This window comes from Melanerpes formicivorus, unplaced genomic scaffold (assembly GCF_026170545.1).
Source record: "Melanerpes formicivorus ecotype bairdi unplaced genomic scaffold, bMelFor1.0.p_v2 SCAF_83, whole genome shotgun sequence".
Classification (NCBI taxonomy): Eukaryota; Metazoa; Chordata; class Aves; order Piciformes; family Picidae; genus Melanerpes; species Melanerpes formicivorus.
Genome location: NW_027142435.1, coordinates 545,024 through 561,272, shown reverse-complemented (window position 1 = coordinate 561,272; position 16,249 = coordinate 545,024). Strand labels below are relative to the sequence as shown.

The following is a 16,249-nucleotide window of genomic DNA, read 5'->3' as shown; positions in this document are numbered from 1 at the left end:
AGGACCCCAAGGGGGATGAACTGTGGTGGAGTTTCCTCATCACCGACCGGAGGAACCTTTGCCCTCTCTCTGCGGAGCACTGAGGGACGCAAGGCTGAGCCCACAGCATGACATCACCTGGCAGTGCCAGCGAGCAGGGAGAGCTTCAGCACCTCAGAGAGAGTTAAGAGCAGTGACCTCATCAGGGCTGGCTCACAGGACAGCCTGGGTCCTCTCCTGGGACTGTGTCCAGGCTCTAAGGAAGATCTCGAAGCCTCAGAGCTCCCTGGTGCCCAGCACGTGCTGGCTGTCAGGAAGGGTGACCAAAGCTCACAGGCTGAAGGAAAGGCTGTGGAGAACTCCATGAGGTCACCACAGCAGCTCAAGGGAAAAAACCATCCCAGAGCTAGGAGGTGAAATAAAATCCCCAGAGCAGAGATCCCAACCCCCAAGGGAATTTTCCTTCCTGGTCACCCAGCCCAGGGCCCTGGTGAGTCCTCAGAGCCCAGCTAAGACCCCTGCGTGCCCCCCGAGCCCTCTCCCACCTTGGCACACTGGGCTGGCTCTGGGCTTTACTGGGGCAGGTTTTAGTCCTCGGTCTTAGCAAAGCTGAGCCTTGGGGCAACAAATCCAACAGCTAAGCTACTCCTGGCCAGGGGCTGAATGAAGGCTGTGGCTGACTCAGCAACACCTGGGTGCAATCTCCACTCGTGACACCTCCTCCCCTTCCATCTCCTCATCACCAGAGGTGGCAAAGACCAGGACCACGAAGAAGCCATCAGGACCAAGCTGAAGCTGGTCCTGCACACTTCCAAGCACTGTGCTTGTGCCAGGCTGCCCCAGCCCAGGCTCTGGGGGTGAGGATGAGTACCGTGAGGCTGCATGGCAGCACCACCTGCTGGCACCACATCTGCTGGCACCAGCCCTCCCCTCCAACCCAGCCTGCTCCCAGTCAGCACCAGAGGAGAAACTTCTTTGGTGTGAGGCTGCTGGAGGCCTGGAGCAGGCTGCCCAGAGAGGCTGTGGAGTCTCCTTGTGTGCAGAGCTTCCAATCCCCCCCTGGGCACTGTGCTCCTGGGCAAGCTGCTGTGGGAGCCCTGCTGGAGCAGGGGGGTTGCACCAGGTGAGCTCCAGAGGTCCCTTCCCACCCCTCCATGCTGGCATTCCATGAGCCCAGAGGACATCTGCTCCCAGTTGGAAGCACAGGCAGGACAGAGGACCCAGCAGCAGCAGGTGCTGAGAGGATGGAGTCAAACCAAAGCCAGTCCCTGCTCAGCCTGTGACCATCAGTGCCCAGACACCACCCCACAGCAGGCACCTTCAGAATGACTTCTGGCATCAAGGAAGGGCAGCAGGAGGCAGAGTCAGACTCTTTATTTCCTTTGAAACTCGGGTTTACATTTTCAGTTACAAAGTCCAGCCCAGCAAGAGCAAGCTGCAAGAATGCTAAAGGGTCCCTGGCTGCACAGCCCCCCGGTGGCAGCCTCGAGTGTTGGGTAGTAGAAGGCACTGCAGGGACACTCCGAGACCAGCAGAGCCCCAGGAGCCTGAGAACTGCGGCTCCGAGAGTCCTGCTGAGCTCCAGACTGGCAAACACCTGAGAAACCCAGAGAGAGAAGGGGGTTTGGCCACGATGGATGGAGAGGGGACCCCAGAGACAGCAGAAGGAGCCTGGACAAAACACTGAACCTCACAGGAGAGACAGAAGAACCTTCACAGATTTGCTCAACCCGACCGAGAGCGGCAAGGAGGCAGCAAGCTCCTGGCTGCCAGGTCCCAGCCCGTCGGAAAACCTCCAGAACTCCATCCAGTGCAGGTCCTGAGGAGCAGCCTTGGGTCATGAGGACACTGGAGCAGCTCAGAGGCCTCTCCCCGTGCCCAAGGCTCAGCTTTCCCTCCCACCCACCCCACGTGCAAAGGGCCCAGCTGCCCCCAGCTGCCCCAGCAGCACCACTGCGCTTCCCAGAGCCAGCCCAGCCCAGGACAAGGCACTCCCAGTTTAATCAAAGTAAACATTTGTGAGTCAAGGAGCTGGTGCAAGAGCAAACCTGAAGGTGTGTTTAAGGAGCACAGGGTTGAATTGAAGGGCAGTGTCTAGTTTCATTCCCTACATTTAATTCCTATCTACAGGGAGGTATTTTCCTCTCTACTTTGTCTCAAAATAGACTGAGCAGAAGCAGCTCTCAGGTTTCAGTGAGTACAGGGAAGAATTCACAACATCCTCAGCTTTGGAGGGCTGGCAGAAGACCACTTTGCCACACAGGACATGAATCAGACATGGATACAAAGGGGGGTAAGAAAAAGTGCACTTTTCCCTGCCAAACACGAGTGGTTCTGGGGCAAGACACCCAGCCTAGGTCAGGGGCTGGACTGCTGGGATCAACCAGGGGAGTTTGCATCCAAGCCAACAGAGAGCCTGACAGAAACCCTCCAGCACTCTGAAATTCCTCTCCTTGAAACATCATCCACGAGGATATGAAAGGAGACAACAGGAAGGAAGTGAATTGGTAGCAGCACAAATTAGCTGCTGACAGTTTCATTACCTGCACTGTGGGCAGAAGGCTGAAATTCACCACTGGAAGCACCACACCAGAGTCCTTTCTAGGCCCAAACTGCTTTCCAGGAAGCCTTCAAGGCATGCCCAGAGGACAGCTCCCAGGCTGCCTGACCACAGGTGGCCATTAGCTGACACTGTCAGATCAGAGCCCTGGCTCTGGGAGCCAGGCTGTGCTCACAATGCTGCACAAATGCCTCCTCCACTTCTGCACCAAGGCAGCCAGGAAGCCTCTATCTGCCCTCTGCTCTGGACACCTTGCCTGGGAACTTCCTTCCTCTAGAGGGTGAAAGCAGAGCAACCAGTTAAGCTTTCATGAAGTCTTCAACTTTAGAGCACCCTCAGCCAGGTCCCTCCTGGAAGGACTCCTGCAGCTCAGCAGCTCCCAGCTGCAGCTCAGCAGCTCCCAGCTGCAGTTTCATGTCACAAGCACACTCCACACCTCTGACCCTCTTCATGACTTTTTCATCCCTTCCCACTACCACCACGTCCAGGAGGAAGCAATCAGGTTGGGGAAGACTCCAGGTAAGCCTGAACACCTCCAGCTGATCTCAGAGCTGCCAGGCAGCTGCTGCACAACTGCTGCTCACCACCAGCTGCATCACAGAACTCAAGCTGGAAGGGACCCACGAGGATCATCAAGTCGTCCCTGAGTCTTCAAGGCAAAGAACCTTGCAGCTCAGTTTTGGGTTGTATCAAGCAGATTTCCAGGCTTCATTCCAAGGAACCACCTCCAGACATCACAATCACCAAGCTAGGAAGGAGTTCAGGAGTGCCTGGAGTTCCCCAGCATCCTCCACAGCATAACTGCAACAATTAAATCCTCATCCTGGACTTCACCAACACCTTGGGCAGCTTCTGCTGCAAGCTGTTGGCAAGCAGATCAAAATGACATCAGACCCACCCCAGTGGAACCTCCCCAATTCTCTCTCTCACACACAAAACCTTCCTCACCCCCCAGCCCCCCGGGAAGAGACTCAGCACAGGGCTCAGGAACTTCCCCAGCTGGGACGTTTTCCAGGCCCAGGATGGAGCACAGAACCTCAGCTTCCTCCACTCACAGCACAAAAGGTTCTGTGGCTGGCAGCAGCTCTCCCACTCAGTGCAAATCAGCAAATCCTATGTATTGGTGACCTGGAAGAGAAAGTGGCTGAAAAGCATCACACAAACCAGCAGCTTTGGGAAGCTCTGCAGCAGTTTGGCAGCCTGCATCCAGCTACACTCCACAGCTCAAGGCAAGGCGTTGGCAGCGGCCGAATCCGCCACGGCACGGCCGAATCCGCCACCGCCACCCCCAAAAACAAACAAACAAAACCCAACCCAAACCAATCCCCCCCAAAAAACCTTTCCCAACCCCAAAAGGATTTAATTTAGCTGAGATTAAATAGAATTAGTTTAATGCCGTTTAAGAAAGCTTCACTCTACAGCTCTCTACCACCAAGACAACCTTTACCGTCACTGAGGACTAACTCACCCCTCCCCCACACTAAAAAAGAGCTTATCAAATAAATTAGGTTTTCCAGGGAGCTGATCCCATGGGAGCTTCCCACAAAGAGCTCAGGAGGAGCCACACAGCTCTGAGTGATGCCCCAAGGGATGAACTTCTGAGGTCTGGGACAGTGACACCTGGAAGGTCACCCACTGCAGCCCTTGGCCAAGGAGCAGTCCCAGGAGCTGGCTCTACCTTCCCCTAGAGCAGCAGAGAGCACCCAGGGGAAGCTCACCCAGGGCTGTGCTGCACACAGCAGTGGGGGAAGCCCTCCCCACCCTGCCCCCTACCTCTGCCTCCCCCAGAGTTGAACCTGGAGCTGCCCCTGCTCAGCCACATCCAGAGCACCTCCAAGCTCCTCGGGGCTCAGAGGAGCCTCAGCAGGCTGTGCAGATCTCACCTGGAGACTCCAAGCACTCCCCAGGCCTGAGTGCTGCACAAGGGACAGCAGCAGACAAACCCTCCCCAGGGCACCCACAGGCACCAGACCTGCTCCAGCAGCCCCTTCCCAGCACACCACCAGGCTCCTTGCCTCTCTTAGCTGCTGCTTCTCCCCTCCCAGCCTACCCACAGCTACAGCTAATACTGGCACTGACAAAATTACTCAGCTCTGAACTCAGCAGAAGACACAAATCACTCTTGGCAGCTAAGCTACCCCCATGACAAAAGCCCTCCTCCCAGGATAAAGGAACCAACCCTACAAGCAGCTCAACTAGTTGCAAACCTGTGGCAAACCACCAAGATTTCCACCAAAGTCTTAAACAGAGTAAGTCACAGATCAGGAGGCTGACAGCCTGCAAGTGCCACCTGGCCTTGGAGGGCATTGCCTCTGAAGGCTCCAAATGCTTAGCATCAGGGAAGTCTGCAGGAAAGAACAGTGGAGACTTCCTTGGTCAGCCAGAAATCTACCCACAAAAAAGTCTTCACAGAGGTCCCCTCAAAGTTATTCCAGCTCTGGAAATCCTCATCCTCTCTGAGGGGTACAAGTGGCACTTCCTTTGTCACCAGACTTTGACTGGAAAAGAAGTTTAAGGGCAGCTCTCACTGAGAGATACCAAAGCAGAATCCTCCAGCATGAGAGAAAACCAGAAAGGAGTTTCAAAGGCTTCAAAGTGTTGGCTGAAAGGGCTCAAAATGCTGTGTTACACACATCTGCCTTTGTAAAATGATTAGGATCAAATCAGAGCTCCCCTGCAAGGGGCTCTCCATGAGACCTACTGCTCACCAGCCAGCAGCTCTGTGCCTGTTCTCTGGCAGCAAAAGCAGGCAGAGAGCTGGCACCAAGCACCGCAGCCCTGCCCGGAGCCTGCCTCTGCCGCCCCGGGAAAGCTCAACAAGCAGCAGCACTTTGTACCTTCCCATGGGGAGTGGGACACTTAAAAACCAGCCCCAAATGCTCACTCTAAGCAACATTCCTAGTTTGTAACTAACCACTTCTGGGTTACAGTGGGGAGAGGTTAAAATTTTGGAGCTGAGCTGGCAGGAGGTCTCCAAAGCCGCAGGGCTGCGCCTCAGGGCCTAGAACCAAACCCCAGTGGCAGCTGGAGGTCAACACTGGTCCTCCAACCTGCACCAAGAGTGACAGCTCCTAATGAAATGAGGTCATAAATGACTCAACCTTCACCTTAAAACCAGAGCTAGCACCAAGAGTCTAGGAGCAAGACCTCCCATGGAGGAAGTGGCCTCCAGCAAAGCTGTGGAACCGCTGAGCGCTGCTTCTGCACAGCCTCAGCCACTGGGGGCTGGGCAGGAGGCGATGGCTGCCTTGGGGCAGGGAGCTGGCATCAAGAGGGTGATAAAAGAAAGAAGTAAACAGACAGAACTGTGGCAATACCTGGTGCCAGTCAGGCTCATTCTGTGCACACACACAATGTGATGTCCTGCTCCACAGCAAAAAGAACCCAAAACCTGCCCCCCCCAGCTCCCAGTTCAATTCCCCAGGATGTTAGAAGGGACCCAATGTGGACAACGTGGGGTGAGAAATCAGTGCCCCAAAGCATTGTTCCATCTCAGCAAAGCACTTCTGAAGACTCCTCAGCTCCACTCAGCCACTCCAGCCTGACCCACACCACTCCAGCTGCCTTCAGCTCTAAGTTCTAACCTAGAATTTGGGCCAAAGAGGGAAAGAAAAGCCCCAACAAGCCAAAAGTAAAGCAAAGCCCTAAAGGAAAGGAAAGCAAAAGCCAAAAGGAAAGGACAGCAAACCTTGCAGGTTCAGCACTGGTCACTCCCAGGTGGGGTTATCAGCTCCCCACACCTGAACAGACCCAGCCCAGGTGAGGACCTTCCCACCTGCCTGGTGCCAGCCTGGGCAGGAGCAGTGACCTGGCTGTGGGTGAAGCACAGCACACAGCCCTCAGCCCCTTCAGAAATGAGCAGCTGCAGGAGTTTGAAGGAAGAGCTTTGGGATCCTTTGTTGCCTAGGCTGAAACACATCTGACCAAAACAAAAAGTCCATTTCTAGAGGTGAAATTTTCCTTTCTGTTTGTTTTCCTTTTCCTTTTGAAGTCTCCAATTCTGGGTCTGGACCCTTCTGGGCCAGTTTTCCCCCCAGTACTTCAGTAGCAGGGAGAGGTTTGGAAGTGCAATACTAGGGTAGCTCCTGCCCACACTCAATGTTCATGCTGGCAGTTGATTTTGTCTTCAGAGCGCTCCAAGACATCCAGCATCTCTTCTATGATGGCCTGCAGGGCCCTGCCCAGCTGCTGGGCACTGTAGGGCTTGCCCAGGGGAGGCACATGGACAAAGGCCGACCGCCCACGGCTCTGGTACAGGGATGTGTAGTAGGTGAAGTCACAGAGGTACCTGGAACACAGGGACAGGGCTTTGGTAGGAAACAGGGACAAATCCCACAGCAGGACAGCAGGAGCTGGCACCCTGTGGGCACTGTGCAGTGCAGCAGGGTAGGGGTTGGTCTGTTCTCACAAGGAGCAAGCAACAAGACAAGAGGAGACAGCTTCAGGTTGCCCCGGGGGAGGTTTAGGTTGGACTTTAGGAACAATTCCTTCCCCAGAAGAGTTGTTAAGCCCTGGAAGAGGCTGCCCAGGGATGTGGTGGAGTCCCCATCCCTGAAGAGATTGAAAAGTCCTGGAGATGTGGTGCTGAGGGATGTGGTTTGGTGGCGACCTGGCAGTTTGGACTGGGGAGCCCAGACTTGGACCCCGTTCTCCAGGTGTGGCCTCATGGGGCAGAGGACAACAACAGAGGACAAGGAACAGAGTGTGGTGTGAGTCCATTCTCCCCACCCCATACCTGCCAGCATCCTTGGAGATGGTGACTGTGACATCCAGCCCCAGGGCTGAGACCCTCCTGCAGACTGTGTCCATGTCGATGATGGAGTCGATGCACTCCGGGCCGCCCTCCACGCAGCACTGGGAGCCAGGGCAGAAGCGGCAGTTGTCCAGCCCCTTGTAGCCCACGTTGTGGCCACACTTCTCCAGGGTCACAGTTGTAGCCATACCTGAGACCCCCACGTGGACCACCAGCTGCAAGAGAAGAAACATCTCAGGGCAGCCAGAACAGTGGTGGACAAGCAGCAGCCTGCTGGTGCCAGCCCGAGGCTGACAGAGGTGGTACAGGGGGTGAGACCTGCTGGGGAAGGTCACAGCAGTGCAGCACTTGGCACCCTGCCACTGCAAGGGGGGCACCAAGCAATGACCCAAAGCACCCACAAGTGCCTGCTTTCAACCAATCCCTCCTGCTTCACAGTGGGACCAGGCAGGAGTTCAGATGCAGCCCTGGAGCGAACACCTCTGGATCCATGTGAACAAAGTTCTGTCCAAGGAATCCTTTCACCGATGAGCTCCTGAGAGCAGCACAGAACAGTTCTTCCTTCACCCCCCTCCCACCTAAACTGTCATTTTGAGGGCAGAGCTGACTGCTGGCAGGTTGGCAGCAGAGCCCAGGTGGCACAGCCTGGCTGGCAGCTGTCTAGACAGCCCTTTGCAGTGGCCTCTTCACACCAGCTGCTCCCAGTAATTTGAGCTCACCGTTCCCAGCTGCAGACTGCTACAAATCCACCTGGTTTCACTTCCACAGGGGGAAGGCTGCAGCCAGGCCCTGCCAGGCTGAGCACACAGCAAAAGTGGGGCTCTGCAGGCTGTCAGTGTGACAGACTCCAGCTCTTGGCTGTGGCCCCCTCCCTGCAGTGCCTCACCTGTGGGCTGTGCTTCTTCCACAGCGCAGGGATCAGCCTCTGCACCGTCTGGTACTCCACCGGCACCTCATAGACGTGCAGCTCCACGTCGGCTCCCAGCCCGAGCTTCTCCAGCTCCTGAGGACACAAACCACAGTGAGGAGGCCGGACACAAGCTCAGCAGAGGATGTGCTTCTGGGAAGGTCCTGTGGCAGAGGGAGTCTGCAGCAAGAGACCAACGGCAGCTGCATAACCCCAGAGCCACAGCCTGCCAAACCCCCGACACAGCAGGGAGCTACAAAGGGATCTCTCCACCTGCATTAACAGCCCTCACCCACAGCACTGCTCTGATGTGTGTGAGACAAAGAAACCAACCTCTAACTGACAACAGTTGCCAGCAGCACCCCCGGGCAGGGGAGAGCTTGCTGCCATTATTGACAGAGGGGCAACAAAGTCACCTCCTGAGAGAGCTACATGGAGCTAAAAGGAGCCGAGAAAGCAACCCGGGAGGATTCTGCCAGCCCAAGGATTGCTGAGCTGCAGGGGAACAAATTCTCATCTGTTTCCATCTGAGGGTGAGGTGGCAGCACTCTGATCCCTATCTCAGCAAACACTCCTCGTGGAACCGTTCAGGCTGGGAAAGCCTCTTGAGATCACTGAGCCCAACCAAGAACCTGACACTGCCAGCTCAAACTGAACCATGGTCCTCAGCACATCTCCAGGGCTTTTAAACCCCTCCAGGGATGTGGACTCCACCACTGCCCTGGGCAGCCTGGGCCAGGCCTTGACAACCCTTCTGGGGAAGAAATTGTTCCTCATGTCCAACCTAAACCTCCCCTGGTGCAACTTGAGGCTGTTTCCTCCCATCCTGCCACTTGCTGCTTGGGAGAAGAGACCAACCCCCACGTGGCTCCAAGCTCCTTTCAGGGAGTTGTTGAGGACAAGGTCTCCCCTCAGCCTTCTTTTCTCCAGCAAAGGGAAGAGTCTCAGAGCCCAGCAGATATGAGCAACACCCATAAATCACTGGCTGTGGCTGGGAGGGCAAGGCTGATATTAAAGCTGTGTATTGATCAGTGTCTGGCACACACAGACAGCCAGCACCAGAGATGGATGCTAAGTGCTGGCTCCTCACATCTCCTTTGCACACATCTGCCTCCAAACCAGCCCCCACAGCCTGGGCTGTGCTAATGACGGCAGCAGTGCACAAACCAGAGTGTTCCCATACCAGTCAGCCTCTCCAGGACGATCTCCAGAGTGTTAATTGGCAGGAATTCGTCAGCCCCTGGCTGGGCAGTGTGGCCCAGCCCCTCAAGAGGGGTCGGTGGTGGGTGGGAAGCTTCGGCAGCTGCAGGGAAGGAGCAGCCGCAGCCAGCGAGGCCCCGCGGGGTGCAGGAGCTGCAGCACCTCGCTGCCAGCCACCTTCTCCCCACTCAGGCAGCTCAGGCCTCGGGCTTTACAAATTCCCAGCTTGCTTTTAACCAAACACCTCCTTCCAGGCAATAATAAAGACGTAGGCTGGCCCCTAGACAACTTCTTGCCCCCAGCCTTGTGTACCTGACAAACACAGACAAACGAACGTGCCTGACCGATTCCCTGACCCCTCCACAATGGTCTCCTTTGTCAGCCTTTAATATCCTTATCAGGTCTGTCTAGACACCCTGACAGCAATTGTCCTTAGCAATGTCAAAACCCACTCTGACCTCTCTCCTCCTCCTCCTCCTCCAGCTCAGCCAGAAGCTCTTCAGGGGGGATGAAGGCAGAAGCTCAGCAGCTTCACACTCGGCAGGGCACACCTGTGTCTACACCCAGCTCACAGTAGGGAGGCCAGAGCCTGCCCTGAGCCCCTTTCAGTAGCTTCTTCTCGAGAAAAAAGTCCTTCACAAGAGAAATTTGCAGCTGAAAAAATTCCCCAAGTGAAATCCCAGAGGCAGCAAAGCAGGTCCAGAGCAGCAGAGGACAGCGCTGCGAGCCTCACAGAAAGCAGGAAGAGGTTATCCTTCCCCCCGAGTTCACAGGAAACCTCTTCCCTGCAAGCACCTCCAAGGCTCATCTGCACACTACTGGACTGCTCCCACCCCTGTCTGAGGCAGGATGTGTAAAAATCGTTTAGCTTCCAAAGCTCTCGCTGCAGTCAGAGGGAAAAGCCACCCCGGGGCTGTGTCCTGTGGGAGAAGCCAAATAAAAGCAAAAGGAGGAAAGCAAAGCAGAGAATTTTCTCCTCAGGATGCAGCATAATAAAAGATGTAATAAAGCAGAACTAGCTTAGCCCTGAAGCTAGGGAGGATTTACCAAGATTGTTTAATTGATTTTTCTTCTATTAAAATGCAGCTCACACCGCCTGGGACCCCGGGCTCAGACTTGCCTTTGTGTCCACTCCGCTCCGTGAAGTCCCTGTCTGAGCGCCGCACAATGCCCTGCTCCCCCCCCAGCCACGCTGCTCCTTTTTGTCTGGGGCTGAGGGGCTGAGGCAGACCCTCCCCTGCTGCCTCAGCCTGAAAGCCAGCAGGGGCTGTGCAACAGGGCAGGGGCAGGAAGCTGAGCTCCACCCCAGCACAAGGCTGGTGCCTGGTTTGTACCCTCCAAACATCCTCCCCAAAGCAGGACTTAAACTGCAGCTGATGGCTTCACCTCCAGCCCTCAGTGCCTCCAGCTGCCAGGCTGAGGGTCCCAAGGCATTTCACAACCCACCTTGGGTTTGTTTTGGAAGCACCAGCAGAGCACCCAGCACTCCTCCTGCCCCAGCAGCACAACCTCCTCTTGCCCACCTCCTGCAGGAGAAAAGCTGCTGTGGACAGCAGCTGACCTTGCAGGGCTGACCACGACCCAGACCCATTCAGGGCTTCTTTTCCACACCCACAGCTTGCTTTGTTCCCCCCAAACTTAACCTGTGCCAACCCTCACTCAGACAGAGTCATCTCCAAATGGCAAAGGTTTCATCTCCAGCTCCCAGGCAGCACATCAGACATCTGGACATTAGCTGGCTGTAATTGATTAGAGTTTGTGATTTAATTTAAAAGCATTCTGCAGAAGATATTAATCTCAAAGCTCTGAAGGGGAGAGAGATGTGTTAGGGGAAAAAAATAGCTGTAATTCCCTGGGCAACTGTACTAAAAGGTACCTTGGAATTCCCAGTGGCTCTGTCAGAAGTGACAAATCAGGCAGCAGCAGGACAATGTGGCTGGCCCCAGCTGATGTTTCTACAGCAAGAGCCTGAAGCCCTTGGCTCAGCTGAGCATGCAGCAGGATTCTGAGCTCTCCTCCTCTCAGGGAGGCAGAGCTACAAGTGGCAGAGGCCTGACCTGTCGGGGACCTGCTGAAGCAGCCACCACAGAACCACAGAATGGTTTGAGCTGGAAGAGTCCTCTGAAGGCCACCTAGCCCAGCTTCCAGCCATCCTCTTTGAGCACTCCTGTCCCCTGCAGGGCCCAGCATCACTTACTGCTGCTCCTTATCAGAGGAGGCTGGCTCTGGAGCCACAGACACAGACTGAGCCCCTTGTGCTTCCTGCTTCTCCCACTGTGAAAAGGAACCAAAGTGGGGGAAGGGGACAGTGGTGGCTGCTTTGCTGTGGAGTCCAGAGTCCTGAGACCCAGAGCCACGTTGGATAGCTCTGCAGCACTCATCCAGCTACTCATTACAGATGAGACCTGGCTTGAAGGTTAACCAAAATGCCCAGGTTCAAGCTAGAGCTGAGAGGAAAGCAGAAGAACCCTCTGGGTTGGTTTGTTTATTTACTTTGAATTCACTTTGGCAGATTCCAGGCTCCCTGCCCCCTTTAACATCCTCCAGATCTAAGCCTTGGCCTACAAATTCCTTCCTTGCCTCAGAGACATTAACTCAGTCTCAGCAAATCCTCCCAGCTCAGGGACTGCTTTTGGAAGAGTGAACAGAGCATCATCCACTTGGAGTGACAGGGCAAGGGGTGATGGCTTCAGGCTGGAAGAAGCTGGATTGAGATGAACATGAGGGAGAAGTTCTTCCCCAGGAGGGTGCTGAGGCACCAGAACAGGCTGCCCAGGGCAGCTGTGGAGGCTCCAAGTCTGGAAGTGTTCAAGGCCAGGCTGCATGAATCCTTGAGCAACCTGGGCTGGTGGAGGTGTCCCTGCCCATGGCAGGGGGCTGGCACTGGATGAGCTTTAAGGTCCCTTCTAACTCAACCCAGTCTATGGTGGGATTCTTTGGTCACCCAGCTGACCAGAGTCGCCACAAGAGACCTCAATAGATTGGTCCAGCTCTAGACAGACCGAGAGCAGCTGGGGAGCAAGCTGTTAATAAACTGGGAAGAGAAGTTGTAAGAGGTGCAGCCTGGGCTGGGCTCTGCTGGGCTCCCAGCAGGGCTCTGCTGAGGGCCCAGGGAGCAGGGCTGTGGCGTTACCTGCACGGCGATCCAGCTGGCGTTGACGGCGTGCTCCCCGAAGGGGCCGAACCCTGCAAGGCAAGCACAGAGCATGAGCTCACTGCCTGCCCTGACTGAGCACCCAGCTGCAGAGACCTCTGCACCCTCCTGCTCTGCACATCCTGCGAGAAAACCAGCTGCTCCTGCCCAACCCCTGCTTACTTTACCTCCAAGCAGTAAAGCAGAGCCCTGTGCAGCAGCCTTTGAGCTCTGCACCTTCCCCAGAGCCTCAGCAGAATTTCTTCTTTCCCCACACAGACACTTTTTATCCTGACAGAATCCTTCCCCCAGCACCAAACACCACTTTCCCCTTCCTGACCAGGTTACAAACACTTCCCTCCAAGAGGGGAGCTGAGGGATGTCACAGGGTGAGAATCATTCTTGGGTTTTCGATTCCTCATGGCTTAGACCACAGAGGATGTGGACAAACCCATCTCAAATATTTCTCCTCTGCTCAGGTCCTCACCCAGGTCCCTGCTGGGATCAGTGACGCCTTACGAAGAAATGAACAGAATCACTGAGCTGTTTGGGTTGGAAAAGCCCTTTCAGATCCTCCACTCCAACCACTCCATAACTCTACCAAGGCTGGGGCTGAGCCCTGGCCCTCAGCACCACAACTCTGTGCCTCTGAAACCCCTCCAGGGATGGGGATTCAGCCACCTCCCTGATCAGCCTGGGCCAGTGGTTGAGACCCCTTTCAGGAAAGAAGTTTCCTCTGACATCCAACCTAAACCTCTCCTGGTGCTACTTCTATCTTCCCATTCTATCACCTAGGGAGCAGAGCCCAGTCCCCACCTGGCTCCAGCCTCCTCTCAGGGAGCTGCGGAGAGCAAGGAGCTCTCCCTCAGCCTCCTCTTCTCCAGGCTGAACACCCCCAGCTCCCTCAGTTTCTTCTCCCCAGCCCTGTTTCCCAGGCCCTTCCCCAGCTCCATTGCCCTTCTCTGGACCTGCTCCAGCCCTCAGTGTCCTCCTTGGAGTGAGGACTGTGGTGCTGACACTGCTAGGCCAAGCAGCAAAGGTTGTGTCAGTGTTAGCAGAGCTCCTTACTCCCCAGGTCCACATCTCCTAATGAGTAACCTGGAGTTAACCAGTAATCCATAACATCTTTTCCTGAGCAAGCACACAAAGGTTGGGTCATTTGTCTGGCCAGGATGTCAATATGCTTTAATTTAAAATGTCACTGCTACCCCCTGAGCCTGATGCAATTAGGGGACATAAATTTTCATCTAACTGGTGAAAGGCTTTGAGAGGGCCTACAAATATTATCTGACACCTTAATGGAAACAGTCTCTCTGCTCCCCACAGTCAGTCTGAGGTTACACTGCACACAAGGATGCAGGGAGCCACAGCGTGGGCTGGGCCATGCTGATGATCCCTCACAATTTAACCACCATCCATATCCCCCCAGAATAAACCTTCCAGAGGCCTCCTCAAAACCCCAGCCTGGCTGTGCTCTCCTGCCAGCAGACCTCGGAGTGAAGGCAGCAGGGGGAATAAGACCAATCACCACCTGCTTCCTGGGGTGGTTCTGTAGCTCAGGGATGTCCTCCCAACAGGCAATCCCAACCTGCTCAGCTCCACGCCTCAGCAAGTCCTCACCAGCCTACAGCAGAGGCAAACCTCCCTCAGCCACAGAAGGCTGAGTTCCTATGGGTGCCCTCTTGCCCAGGCCAAACACAAACTGGCACAAACACCACTGTGGACTCTCACTCCTGACTCATCTCTTGTCGAGATCCCTCCTGCCAGCTCCTCCACAGGAGATAAGCAACTTTATCAGCAGCATCAACCCCCACGGAGCATGCCCGGGAGCCCCTCCGCATCCACACCAGGACCCTCCGAGGCTCATTAGCTGCAGAGATCTTTATGGGATTAGCTCCTTAAACACTTCTAAAAAAGAAATTGTGCACCAATCATCCCAGCTGAGCAGGGACACAGCACCACTGCCCCTTCGGGAGGGCACTCAGCCTGGCGCCCACCGCAGAGCAGCAAGGGCAGGACCCGAGCAGATAACCGAAGCCTTCCCGACACAGCCCCGAGCGCGGGGAGCAGAGCCTTGCCTGACGCCAGTTTCCTGTTTAGTCACGGCCAAGTGCGGCCGCTCTCGGGTTTGGGAAAGCCAGGATCTGCCACCTGCTTCCCCCTGCTCCCAGCACAGCCACTTGCCTCCAATTAAAGCCGCTCCAGCGCCTCGCCGGCAGCGAGCCCCTCGCCCCCGCGCTCGCTATTCACCCGGCCCCGACTTCAGCTGCCGGGGGGAGCCCTGAATAGTTTCGCCCAGTTCCCCATTTGTCACAGAGCTGCCTTCCCCACAAATCAAGCTGCTCTTTGTACCCCCGGGACAGGAGCCTGACGAGCCCTCGCTGCCGCACCGGGGCCTCTCATTCCCTCGCTCATTCTTCCCTCCGGCGCTTCTGCCCTGCTGCGTGGGGTGGTTTTGGTGGCACCCTGCGCACCTTGAGGGCTTGGGGTGCGGTGGTCAGCGAGCAGCTGACCCCTACTCCCTGTCCTGACTGTTGTTCCTGCTCCTTGGGAGGTTCAGTTCCCTTCTTTCTGCAGCCACCCCGTGGGGAGGATCAGGGATCTCAAAGTGTTCCCCCTCACCAAACAACCTACATCCCCAGCTACTGGTACCCCTCACCCACAGCATCCTCCCCTTCCTGTCCCCCAAAGCCCCCCAGACCCTTGCCCTCCGTCTTCAGGGCTCTTATTTGTCACCCCTCACAGTCACCCCTGAAACAGGCCCCCAAAGTACCCCCTCCCCTCCCCCCCCCTTCATCCCTTGTTTAGTCGCTCCCTGGTGCGACAGCACCAACCCCCCCAGCTTCGGACCATCCACCCCTCCTTGATCACCTCAGGGAGGAGTCCCCCAGCTCCCCCTCCCCACCTCCGAGCCGCACACCCCTCACCATTCACCTCAGGGGAGGGGTCTCCCATCAATCCCCCCCACCTCAGGGAAGGGGTCCCCATCTTCCACCTCCCAGCTCCGGACCACCCACCCCTCTCCGCTCCCTTCAGAGATGGGGTCCCCCATCTACGCCCTCAGTGCCCCCTTGCCGCCTCCCCTCGGGACACCTCCCCCTGCCTCCCTCAGCGCTCGCCCCGGCCAGGCACCCCTGGCCCGTCCCGCCGCCCCGTACCCGTCACCACCACCGCCCGCCGCGGCTTCTCCATCGCGGCTCCGGCCCCGTCCCGCCGCCGCCGCCCCGCACTGAGTGCGCGACCCCGCCCCGCCACCGCCAGCGCCCCGCCCCCACCGCCGCCCCGCCCCGCTCCGCTCCGCCCCGCCCCGCCACCGCCGCCCCGCACTGAGTGCGCGACCCCGCCCCGACACCGCCAGCGCCCCGCCCCCACCGCCGCCCCGCCCCGCCCCCACCACCGCCCCGCCCCGCTCCGCTCCGCTCCGCCCAGTCCCGCCGCCTGGAGCGGCCCCGGGCCCGCGGCTTCCGCTGCCGGCGCGGAAGTCACTTTGGCGCGGGGGGGCAACCCACGAGGGGCTGGTCCCGCAGCCTCTTCACCGTTAAGCGGCACCCTCCGGGCCCCGGAGGAGGTGTCCCGGGCTCCCGCCAGCGCCTCCCGCGGGCCCCCGTGACTTTGGTTAAACCGTTACAGAACGGAGCTCTCCTTGTCCCCACACCCCCCCGGGGAAGGGCGCGAACCGGGGCTTGGACCCGCGGCACCGGGAGGGGCCGGAGCGCG

General features: G+C 57.0%; 1 protein-coding gene across 2 annotated transcripts; it reads right to left on the bottom strand.

The window, feature by feature from the left end:
* Positions 1-1,337: 1,337 nt before the first annotated feature.
* PGPEP1 (pyroglutamyl-peptidase I) lies at positions 1,338-16,228 on the bottom strand. Of its 2 annotated transcripts, none has more exons than XM_068164881.1 (5): positions 16,210-16,228; positions 12,533-12,585; positions 8,179-8,295; positions 7,275-7,507; positions 1,338-6,827 (listed from the first exon to the last, which is right to left on the bottom strand). In XM_068164881.1, exons 4-5 carry the CDS (start codon positions 7,478-7,480, stop codon positions 6,635-6,637), a joined length of 399 nt encoding a protein of 132 aa, XP_068020982.1. In that variant the 5' UTR covers positions 7,481-7,507; positions 8,179-8,295; positions 12,533-12,585; positions 16,210-16,228; the 3' UTR covers positions 1,338-6,634. The 2 variants fall into 2 exon arrangements, with proteins under 2 accessions (XP_068020982.1, XP_068020981.1); XM_068164880.1 differs by lacking the exon at positions 16,210-16,228 and adding an exon at positions 15,691-15,768.
* Between the last annotated feature and the right edge of the window lie 21 nt (positions 16,229-16,249).